Raw genomic sequence first — 13,047 nt, forward strand, 5'->3', positions numbered from 1 at the left:
AGTATCAGCAATGGCGACGTCCTACCGCAGTGTAAGTGCTTCCAGAAGTGCCAGGTGGTCAACCCCTTTAAAGTAAGGACATCTGGGCAATTAGTGCGAGTCCAGATAAGGGACCCCACCTGCATTGTATTTGAAACAGATGTAAACCTGCATTCTTTACGTTGTGGAGGGTGGCTCCCCAACGGATTCCCACGGTCGGCGGTAGACCAGTGAAGTTGTTGCTGAACGATTATTGGATAACCGGGAAAATGGTCCGATGTGAATGAGGGTGGGGACAGGACAAAAGTGCGAGGAGATTGGAAGAGAGAAAAGAATTGTGGAGAAGGAGGCAGAGAGCGGAGTGTCCGACGAGAATTCCACCCGAGAAGATTCAGTGGATCCCTGGAGCTACGGCCTGTTTGCGAGAACGCTAAAGAGTCGGCTAGCTGTTTCCGAAGGAGGTTTCTCCGAAAGTATTCAAGGAACTATCCTTGTTGTGTCGAATAAGAATCATTTAACCTAGAGGATGAACTATAATTTTATGTAAATAAAGAATTTGATCATAACGCTACCTTTTATTGGATCGAGACTTTACAACGCTTTATCTGGTGTTATTTTTGATTTTTATTTTGAATTATGAAATTGTGATTTTATATAATATACCATTCTAACCTTTTTCAAATGAAATATTTATTTGAAAAAATCTGTATTATAATTTACAGAATATGAGCTATCATATTTTTTATAGATAAATTTGAGCCGACTTTTTGATGCATTCAAGGCAGGCTGCATGTGAATTAGCCGATATTAGATATTCGATTGATCTGGCTTTTTAGAATTTTTCGATTAACTATATTTCCGAATGTAAACTTTTATCATTAATTTTGTTTCACGATACCTTACTCTTTTTCTTTGACATGAAATACCTATGAGTATGTGATGCATTTCCAATGTTAACCAGGTAATAACATAAACTTATATGAATGATATTTGTTTTATTACGTGAAAAACGGAACTAAAAATATTGCAGATAACTTTTTATTTTACAAATTTAATTGATATTGAATTTTGATGAAAATATTAACTTTTACAAGTGCTTCATTTGATTCCGTAAATAATGAATCCATTCTATTGTAATGATAATGAAGGAAAACCAAGTTTATTTATTCATCCAAATACTTTGAAGAGCAGATTTTGGGACTGAGTTATCGAAAAGAGCATACTTGTGACCAAAATAATGGGAATTAACTGTAATGGAAAAACAGTCGTCAACAAACAGTCAAGGAAATCGGAATCTTTTAAAGGAACTAGAGTAATTAATGTAAACATTTATAATTTAATGTGTACATATTCTTGATATTCAATTTTTTGATTAATATATAAATACTGCAGCAAATAAACTTGTATAAAACAAAAGATACAACCTATATTTAACCCTACATTGCACGATTTTTTTAAAATTTCTTCGTAATTATGTTAAGCTATATAAATAACATTCGAAAAACATTAAAAAAATATTTAACTAAATTTCAATTCAAAATTAATAGTTAAACTTAACTCACTTCAATTAAAATTCAAAATCCAAACCACTAAAATAGCTAACAATTTTGTTAACGATTGTATTTCTTTATTTAAAATCTGTCTTCTTTTAATTAATATGCATTTTTTAAATTAATTTATTAATCCTTTGCAATTAGATGTTTTCTTTCATGCACAATCTTGAATAGTGCGTCATTTTCTTGTTTTATTTATTATTTTTTAATTTTGATTGCTAAAAGTGTCTAAGTGTAAGAAAGTGTCTAAATGTAAGAAGATGTAGATTAATTTTTGAGGGAAATTCAACTTAAAGCAATTATATATATTAGCAGTTGCGCATTTGAATAAAAGAACCTTTTGAAAATTTAGATCTTCGATTTATTTCATCATGAGACGCATAATTTTCATACAAAGAATAAGAGAGGCGTCAATACGTCAGTCTATATCGCGACACAAGAGTAGAAGAGACCAAAAATTTTCCCTCAATTGGTTTTACAATGAGAGTTTGATGGAAATTTCTTTGACACGTGTCAATTTAGGAGAGGGAATCGTAGGTATCTTTGAAAGAATGTTGTAAACATTAAGGAATTTTATCTCTTCACTCAGAGAGTTAGAAATGCTGAGGCATGCAGTTTTATAGAGCACGTGTATAATTAATTAAATGAAAAGTTGGAATTGGATCAAGAAATTAGACAATTTTAGAATGAAGATAACATAGGCTAAATTAAGATAAAAATTAAGAAATTAATAAGGATTGAAATTAGATTAAGAGATATTATATATAAATTAATTTTTAAGAAATAAACAAGTCTTTGTATTAGATGAATAATCATGTACAGAATTACTTTTCCGCGAGCAAAGGGTTACTAAATTATTCGACTTTAATCTAAAATAGAGATGATCCTAGTATACATCGCTGCGCAACGTAGGGTTAAAATCATGATTGTTTATAATAAAAAGAAGATCATCACATATTAAGAAGTCCTCATTCATGAGCTGAGCTCGAAATGACTGTTGATAACTGGCGATGATAGTGCAGTGCGATGGTGATTCTCTTGCGAGGATGGTCATGATTGATAGATGATGGGCCGGCAGTGAGCCAGTGGGCTTGACCAGTGTCCAGTAGAAGTGCATCGCAGCCGGGGGGCTCCCAGAACTCTAAACCCGTGCAGGCATTCCACTGTCACCATCTCTCCGATGTCGTAGTGGAATTTAGTCGGTACCACATGACCGTGGGCGGGCTCACCCGGGAATTCGCAGGCAGGCTTACCTAAAAGAGGATTAACGTCAGGTTACTCGGAGCAGGTCATTACGGCTAAGTTTTGGAAGGATATCATTTAGCTCCTTTAAGTATACTAGATTGTTTTGGAAATAGAAATGTTCATTCTATAGTTAAACTCAATGGTAAACTAAGCTTTCTAATTGCCTGCAGGCAATGCAAATTTCCTGGATCCTTTTTCCCTCATGACTTTCAAAAATAAAATTTATTTGTATCGATTTTAATTAAATCTTTATATAGCAAACTTTGACGAATTTAAATAACAAAACAGTAGCCATGGGATATGTTTCAAAGCGCATATTTTGAAATTTAAATCTTGTATCCTAATTTTCGCTTTAATGAATACTCATTACCTAAAATAATCAATGTATTTTAATTCACTCTATTTCAAAAATTATGCCAATGAACTATTGCTACTATGAAAATAAGCAAATACTCTTAGTGAGGAGAATCATTCCGATTTTTTTTTTCGAAAAATTTTAAACGTTATATTTGTTTTCTTTTCATTACCCATCACACACATCTTTACTGAAACAAGAATGTGTTTCCTGTACAGCTGGTAATATGCAAATAAAAATTTAATATCTGCTTCTTCTTCATTTAGTTAAAAATGAGAATAATAATTGTCATTTTTTTTTAAATATGTTATTTCAAAACCCGATGATTATCTTGTAATTATCTTTATAAGAAATCAAAAAAATATTATTATAATTGCTTAAGAGCTGAATGCAACGTCATTTCATATCACCCAACAAGATTTCTATGAGAGGTTTTGTTTACAAGACAGCCATATTTACTTACAGATAGGTGGGGGGAATGTCCACTCTCCCTGGTCATTGCAGACTGTGATAGACTCCCCGACGAGGACGAATCCGGCGTTGCAGGTGAACTGCAGGAAATCGCCTGTCAAGTACCTGCCATTGTCCAGCACTCTTCCATTGTTGGGTGCCAAGGGCGGCTCACACTCGATGGCTGCGAATGAAAAATGTGTGTTTGTATGCAGATATGCAATTAAGAACCATCTCTTGATTACCCACTGAGGTATAATTGCTCAAACTATTGATGAAAAAATTTAAATGGTAATCCAAAGTTCATTGTGACATTCCGATAGTTTACTTTGCAAAGGATTAGGATTGTTTAAATTCTATGTTGCATGTTGCACCCTATTATCATAAAATATATTGTACGTTATTCCCACGATGTTGCTCGATGTTCTGAATGTCGGCCAATGCCGCTAAGATATAGTTGCAATATTGTTCGACATTTTGTGCTAATAGGGCACATACCTATGTACAATTTTTAATAATAAGCTTGAAATCGTTGAAATGGTACTCAGTTCTTGATAGCATACTCACATACATTTATAATTTAAATGCACTGGAACAAGGAAACTTCCAGCATGTCATTCGAGTGAGAATAACGGTTGAAATTGATTTTTATTCGCATTCCTTGTGGCTGATGTTGAATGTTATTACTTTCTTGCATTAAGAAATGCCTATCACAATTCACTAATTGACACCTCACGAAATCTCCTAATCATAATATCCAGATATTTTTTAACTTGGCAAGCATTAACAATAATTTTTGGAGACTCATTCTCTAATAACGTAAATAATTTCAAAGAAGCAGAGCATTCGAACGCTTATGTTAACTTTATCGTCATAGAAAATAATTATTTTTAGATAGAGCATTGTTTTAATTGGGTAGACTGTTAAGCTTTGATTATGGATTGAGATTGTTAAGCTCCGATTATAAATTTGAACTTTAACAAGAAAATGTGTTAGCCAGGAAGACACTATCTTTATTTCCGAAAATTCCTCCGATTTCATCAGACCATCACTTTAATCAAAGAGATCGCATTTAATCGTTAACAGTTTTTGCAACAAAAATCAAAACTCAATACCGTGATACTATCTTTTTTAAATTTTGAAAGCTCTTGAACAATTTTATTTCATTTCAAATCTCCCTTTTTTCATTCTTTTTGATTCTTACGATGTTTTAAGTAGACGTTATTTTTTGGACTGAGCTAGAATTACAAAATATGGTCATAATTTATTGACCTTCGTTGGCCCAAATGCGTTTATCTCAATATACAAAAGTGTCAACAAATAATATCCTTATTTAATCGCTGGTTTTGTTTAAGTATTGTCCTAGAAAGAGAAACTATGAATTATTTTTCTGAAAACAAGCATCAGACATTAAAACAGCTGGTTTGGACCCTTGGATGTGTAAAACTGAATACAAAAATAACTTCCCTTTCAAATCCCTTGAAGTTATTTCTAGATGATGGGACAGAGTTTCATTTTGAAATTAAATTTCACTTTTTACCTTCACAGTAGGGTGGTGAATCTGACCATGTTTGATTTTTCAGACAAATGATAACTGGGGATCCAACGAGTCTGTATCCTGTCGGACATGAGAACATCACACGAGACCCGTAAGTTCTATTGTGAGATTCCACTCTGAGGTGCGTATCTTCCGAGTTCAACGGCGGACATTGGATCACTGGAAATAGATAATTTAAAAATGAACTATTCTATACAAAAAGTCATTTTTTTTCTATTTTTGATTAAATATTTTGTAACAAAAGTTTTGTGAATAAAAGGTAGGAAAAAAATGCAATGAATGAAAATTAATGTGGAATCTCACCCTCGCAATAAGGTGGCGTTTCTGACCATGATCCCGAAGCCGTGCACGTGATCTCTTCTGGTCCAATCAGATTGAAGCCTTCCATGCAGGCAAACCTCGCCTGACTGTGCATCTTGTTGCCTTCCACTGCCATCACGCGATTACGGTCAAGAGAATCGATGGCAGGGCATTGAATGTCTGGAAAAATGGCAAGAATTTAGATTAACATCTATAGTATATTGGCATTCAAAACATAAAATCTAGAGCTAGCATATCGATTTACCTGGTAACTGGCATTTCGCCTTGAGATATATGGGAATAGCTGGACGACGTAACGTGAATCCTAAACACACAAACTGCGATCTAAGAAACTACGAATTTATCGATTTACCCGATCTTGGCATTTAGATAGAAAACAAATAAAAAAAGTTTAAAAAATAGCCCAAGACCGAACTCAAGTCACGTGAATCTAAGTAAGCGCTTTGTCCACTATGTTGTTCAAGCGCTCGGCAACAGCGACACCTTATTAGCATATAACCAACGCGGAAATCTTGAAGACCATTTTCTCGAAATTGGCTGTCTATTACGCTTTAATATTTTAATGAATGAACATTTTAAAGGCATACTATCATTATACTAAATCTCATCCCGAACTTCATTTTCCAACCTGTGTCCTCCCTTGTGAGATGCTTCTCTCCAAGAGGGATAGTATATAAGGCTAGCATAAATTTACAGGATGATACCTGAAAAGAAGCTTAGTCTCAACAGATGCCAAGCATAATGCTAAAATCGCGCAGTGTGTGCATCACTATTCTAGGCACTATCTTAAAGGCATATTATCATTATACTAAATCTCATCCTGAACTTCATTTTCCAACCCGTGTCCTCCCTTGCGAGATGCTTCTCCCCGAGAAGGCTAGAATATCATTCTAGCATAAATTTACAGGATGATACCTGAAAAGAGGCTTAGTCTCAACAGATGCCAAGCATAATGCTAAAATCGCGCAGTGTGTGCATCACTATTCTAGGCACTATCTTAAAGGCATATTATCATTATACTAAATCTCATCCTGAACTTCATTTTCCAACCCGTGTCCTCCCTTGTGAGATGCTTCTCCCCGAGAAGGCTAGAATATCATTCTAGCATAAATTTACAGGATGATACCTGAAAAGAGGCTTAGTCTCAACAGATGCCAAGCATAATGCTAAAATCGCGCAGTGTGTGCATCACTATTCTAGGCACTATCTTAAAGGCATATTATCATTATACTAAATCTCATCCCGAACTTAATTTTCCAACCCGTGTCCTCCCTTGTGAGATGCTTCTCTTCAAGAGGGATCATAGCCGTTGCTGCACCCTCCCGAAAAGCGAGAACCTCATACTTTCTAATTGGTCTTCTATTCCTGGTACTTGAGATGCCCTTTTTAAGAGAGATAAAGTCTAATGCTAGCACGAGTGATGCATCGGATTTTTAAAGCTTTTTTCATTCATAAGGATTGAAGTGGATGATGTAAGATGCACGATTCATTAATTTTCTAGTACATAGTACTTATTCATAGTGTGTGTGTGTGTGTGTCAATGTTCACAAGTTGTACCCAAACGGTGTTCCAGTTTGTGCTATAAATTCATTCATTTAATAACAGACTTCCGTAAATGTTAAAAAAAAATAAATAGCGATGTGTTCTTTCATTTCCTATAATTCAGCTCCATCTAAACTTTGTATGTTTTTTTTAATGTACTTCAATGGTTTCGCACTTTTAAATCAAAAGCTATGAAATCCAACGAATAATTAATAGCATCCTTGCATCATCGAGGCATTTATATATAATCTTTCTACATTTGGTAGATTTCATATTCCATCCATCGTCATCCAAATAAGAGTTTTGAAAATCTTCTGTGCCAAATACAATTTTACATCCAGTTGATAATTTTTTTTTGTATATCTTTATAACTACTTAAACAATTTCTACTTCAAAAACTACAAAACAAATAAATTATTTACGAATAACTTCATATGAATGAAACAGAAATGCAATGCACTTATCTGAAAATTTAAAGAAATTATAAAATAAGAACTTTAGAATAATGAATCATTAGACTAATTAAACTGTAAACATTTAAATGAGCTTACTTCTGACTCTGACATGAACTTCATTGGAGTGTCCCTTTGGCGTAGTGCAAGTAAAAATACCGTCATCGGTGTCTTTGGCATAATAGATGGACAGCCTGTACTTCCATCCCCTTTCCTCGGCAGAGATTGCCCATGCACTCGGATACTGTCTTCCGTTGGCCATCAGGAAAGAAAAGAAAGAAAAATACATCGGTTTATCATTAAAAGAAATTAAATTATTGTTTTATATTTATTTTAACCCATTATTACTATATTTTTCAATAAAGATCAAATGGTTATTGCATATATGACATTTCTAAAGAACATGAATTGGAAGAAAATTAGGGATTCTTAATCCCCAGGTCATTTTTCTTAATCAAAATTATTCGAAACCTAGTAGATCTATAATTATTTTAATCAAATTATTCATGACAACTCCACTCCAAACCATAAGAATGGAGTGTGGCACACCTCGCTAACCCTTTTCCAACCCCCTCAGTGAATGCCTCGCTTTCCGGCCCGTAAAGAGGTGATTGCTTACTAAGGATGAAGGCAAAAGGACTGACCTCAAAAAATTAAAATGACATTTCAGAATTAGAATGGCAGATGATACTTTGCTATGCACATAAAAATGAATTTAGTGACAGGACTTTTGGGCCTGATTAAAAATTATGATAATTGTTAGTGATTGCGCGTAGTGATATCTAGCAACTACAGTTCGTTCCGACTCTCGAAAAGTGCACTAGATAATGATATAAAAATCTAGTGAATTTTTAAAAAGAAAAAAATACTAGGATGGCATTTTCAGGAATAGGGATGAAAGGTGATTGAAGGAACGAAGAATTCAGTAAAAATGCTCAATTCCCTACCAAAAGTTGATATTTCGTAATTATTATACGTCAGTATGATACAAAGCGTTCTCTAGCATGACAAGCTTATTAGAGCGTATGCGAGGAAGTATTAGAGATACCATTTTAACAAATTTGAAAAACTTTTGTTACTTAACTGGTATATTTTTTATTTTATAGAGATGTTTTTTTTTTTTATGCATGCCATTTTTTAAAAAAAGTGTAACTATTTTAGAACGTTTTTCAAAAAACTCATCCCGAACACAGTCATATACCTTAATCGCATCATTTTCTTCCTATGTTGAAAGTTGAGGGAGGAAGATTCTGTTGTTTACATAGCTGGCGTGAAGAAGAAGAAATGAAGTAGCCTTAAGGTGTATGTACACACTTGAAACTTCAAAAATCGTTCCCAATATCGAATATTTTTTTATTGCTTAATAATGTTCTCTGATTCTTTAGCTTTCAAACGATACCAAGATATTGTCAATATTCGAAATATTTCTCGATTATAATTATTTTTCTTGAAGTGCTTTCATTAAAAACTCTAGTTACGGTGTTTTTAAAACTCATTTTATAAAGAATGATATTTTCCCACTATGTTGTTTCATTCAAACAATCATAACTCAACAAAAAATGAACCAAATACAGTTATTTATATATCAAAATAATCTGAATGAAATAGCGGATGTTTTGTCGCTCAATCAAAATTATATTTATAGAAATAAATTTTTAATCAGCTGTTTAAAAGTTAAAATTACAGAAAAAGTCTCGCTTTTTCTATTCATCGTTGATGAAAAAATTGTTTAAAAAAATCTATACATTTTTTAAATTTGTTTGAGGCAGACAACATGAAGACTCATATTAGGCATCATTTCCAACTAGAATTGTGTGTCTGTACAACTTAGAATTTAAGATATCATGTTTCAAAAAAAAGGCTAATTAGCGCATTAAATATTATTTAATTAATGAATAATTACTGTAATATGGTTTTTTCTCACTGAAATGAGTTTAAACATATATTAATTACCTATTGTGAAAAAACTGGATTTTTAAAGTTAAAATTTAAAAAAAAAATCTTCAAGTGTGTACGTACACCTTAACCCCGCATTTGCAATTAGAAGATGTATTATCCGAATAGTTGCATTTTTATTGACATAATGATGTCATTAAAACAAAGACTCCAGTAAGAAGATTCATTTACATAATGAAAAGATTTAGCTTAAAATTATTACAATAACATGGTTTTAATATTTACCACAATTCGAAGCTTAATAATAGTTGAAACGAATGAAGTTGAGGAAATCATGGACATTGTAATTGAAACTATATGCAATAAATATTCCCGGCAAGTTATCCAATCGGTGGAGTCCGCTAGCATTTAATGAATGATGTATTTTAGTTCAGAAATCTCTTTTCTGTCTAGCGATCATTTCTTTTGCAAAAGAAGGCAATCCACTATTATCGAACTATTTTTCGTGATCATGTATGCACTTAAAAGTAGGGGGAAATATAACGAAAAAGCATTAATATTGATAAAAAAATTGAAATTTGCATTAATGTATTTGTTTGTAAAAATATGATGCATTTTTCAAAAGGAGACGGATTTATGAGTCAATGCTTTTATTGGAGAAACTAATAATAGTTTTCATTCATTGTAAATATTTTCAAAACTTTATTTCGTATTTGCTTCAATGGTTGAAGAAATTTCTATTTTAGTTTATATTTTGTTTTCTAATGCTGAGAAATTCTTTCGTTTGCTTTTCAGAATTCTTAGAAATTCATCGAAACATCGGTTATATTTAAATAAAATGCAAAGATTTATTGGCAATAGCTAATACATTTTCTTGAAATTCTGAATAAATTTAGGTTGCATATATTTCAAACTTCTACGAGTAAACACCTTCCGGAAAATTTTTTTACTGACAATTTATATTCGCGGAGATGGCATTTTCTGTTTATTTTATATCAGCAACTGACAAACATTTTCAGGGAACTGCTAAATTTTAAGCAGTTTTTATTCAATGATGTGGAAGAATCTAAAAAATTCTATTGTTATTTTCTAAGCTTTCAGAAAAGAAAAAAAAATTACTTTAAGGACTGTTGGCAACTTTATTGTGTGTTCAGTTCTGTGGTTGAGATAAAAGCCTATGGATCCAAATTTACACAATAGTGTTGTTTATTAAGGTGTACATACACACTTGAAACTTGGAAAATCGTTCAAAATAACGAAATTTTTTTTATTCCTTTAGCTTTCAAACGATACCAGGATGTTGTCAATATTCGAAATATTTCTCGAGTTATAATTATTTTTCTTGAGGTGCTTTCATTAAAAACTCTAGTTTCGTGTTTTTTAAAACTCATTTTATGAAGAATGATATTTTTCCACTATATTGCTTCATTCAAACAATCATAACTCAACAAGAAATGAACCAAATACAATTATTTACATACCAAAATAATCTGTATGAAATAGTGGATGTTTTGTGCCTCAATCAAAGTTATATTTATAGAAATAAATTTTTAATAGCTATTTAAAAGTTAAAATGACAGAAAAAATCTCGTTTTTTCTATTCATCGTTGATGAAAAAATTGTTAATATATATATATATATATATATATATATATATATTTATAACTTGATTGAGGCACACAACATAAAGACTAATATTAATAATCATTTCCAACTAAAATTATGTGTCTGTACAAATTAGATTTTAAGATATAATGTTTCAAAAAACATGCTAATTAGCTCATTAAATGTTAATTAATTAATTAATAATGAGTGTAATATGGTTTTTTCTCAGTGAAATGAGTTTAAATATATATTAATGACCTACTGTAAAAAAACTTAATTTTTAAAGTTAAAATTTAAAAAAAAAATCTAATGTGTACTGTAGACCTTAATAATGAAAAGTAAGGAATTGTCATTTTTATCTTATAATTTTATATGAGCAATTCTTGTATATTATATATATATATATATATATATATATATATATATATATAAAATTTATTTATTTCGTGTATCTCTGAAACGGCTCTAACGATTTGGATCAACTCATGTGTTTAGATAAGGTTTTGCTTTTTTCAGTGTATCTATATAGGTGTCTTTCCTAAAAAATACGCGATTTTACAAAAACATTTTTATAACTAACTATTAGAATAAGTATATTCACCATCTACTTCGGTGCGTGGGCAGTGCAATATAGTAGTCAGAACAACATGAATGACGCGTGTGCTACGGGTCCTCATTACTTTGTCTTGCTTTTTGCTTTGTTTTATTTTTTTACTTATGTATTTATATTTAATATTTATTTTTTTTGCCAGCGTCTTGATATAGGGGTAGCGCGTCTTCCTCGTGATCTGGGCGTCCTGGGCTCAAATCCCGGTTTTGGGCATGGTTTTTCTTCATCTGTGTTCTATCTGTGAGGTGTGTGAATGTGACCCCTGTAAAACGGGGTTGTGCAAGCGAATTTGTGTGAGTTTCATCTTCATATGAGCTAGAAGTCAGACTTGTGCCCTCGGGTGCTCAGGGGTCTTTACCCTCAGAAGCTACTGCACCCCCTTTCATCATCAACATTTTTTGTTTTTTTATGTTTATCTGTAAAGTTGTCTTTCCTGAAAAAACGCGATTTTAAGGGAGGGGGGGGGGAACCAATTTTTTTAAAAATAATTTAACTAGTAGAATCTTTTTCTATCTGCTCTCATGCTTACAATGTCATAAATCGCTATCTCAGATCCGATTTCACCATGGTAAAATTGGGTTTAAGTTCAAAAATATAAATAATGATAGGCAAACTGTAAAATGAATACTGTAATATAGCAGATTGTTTTGAATAGCCTGTTAAACTAAGTGCATTCATAATTTTTTTTTATTGAAATGACCAGTTTATATGTAGGTAAGATAGAAAAATATTCATATGTATTCAATATATGATTCGTATCTAAATATTTTCTCCTAAAAAACATGATTTTACAAAAAAGAAAACACTTGTCGAGCGAAGATTGGTCTCCCAGATATTGAACGTGCAGAAATAATTAAATGATGCTTTGAATGCAAGGGATATTTTTGTCTGTGAAAGTGGTAAGAAAGTTGTCTTTTCTCCTCATCTTTTCTGTTATTTTTGATGATTTTTTTATTAAGTTAATATTGATTGTATGAAAAAAATTTCTCAGTTCTCGAACAGGCTGATTTGTACTTTAAAAAGATTTAAACACTGCAGAAAAAAGAAATAAATAAATAGCGATTTTATTTCTACTGCTTTTAGTCTTACCTATTCAGGAGTCACGTAGCTCTGTTTTCTAATCCAGTGGTTTTTCAAATTTTTATTTCCTTCCTTATTCTTTGATTTTTTAAAATTTTTAAATACCCATTATTTCCATATCCTTTTCTCCTGCATTCCAACAAATTATTTACGGGATGGAAATACAAATATTTAGTTGATAGTGCTAAGCGCTCAGGTCAGTTATAAATAATTCGAGTGAACTGATTTATAATATTTGTAAAATCTATTTTTAATATTACATTTTAATTAATTTTTCATGGTAGAATTAGTACCGTATATTAATAATGGATAAATCTTATGGGAGAAATGTACAGCAAGGCGTCCAATAAACTGGATGATGCTGTCATTACATGAGATTATCAACATTTGAAGAATTCTGA

At 31.9% G+C, this 13,047-nt stretch overlaps 1 protein-coding gene across 1 annotated transcript in view; it reads right to left on the bottom strand.

The window, feature by feature from the left end:
• Positions 1-1,542: 1,542 nt before the first annotated feature.
• Positions 1,543-13,047, bottom strand: part of LOC129980705 (locomotion-related protein Hikaru genki-like) — a 231,142-nt gene continuing 219,637 nt past the window's right edge. Inside the window, exons 5-9 of the mRNA XM_056091089.1 lie at positions 7,555-7,703; positions 5,444-5,620; positions 5,123-5,299; positions 3,596-3,766; positions 1,543-2,785 (exon numbers count right to left, since the gene is read on the bottom strand). Of these exons, the coding sequence (XP_055947064.1) occupies positions 2,583-2,785; positions 3,596-3,766; positions 5,123-5,299; positions 5,444-5,620; positions 7,555-7,703 (877 nt within the window). The 3' untranslated portion in view covers positions 1,543-2,582. The remainder of the gene's footprint in view (positions 2,786-3,595; positions 3,767-5,122; positions 5,300-5,443; positions 5,621-7,554; positions 7,704-13,047) is intronic.

Source organism: Argiope bruennichi, chromosome 8 (assembly GCF_947563725.1).
Source record: "Argiope bruennichi chromosome 8, qqArgBrue1.1, whole genome shotgun sequence".
Lineage (NCBI taxonomy): Eukaryota > Metazoa > Arthropoda > Arachnida > Araneae > Araneidae > Argiope > Argiope bruennichi.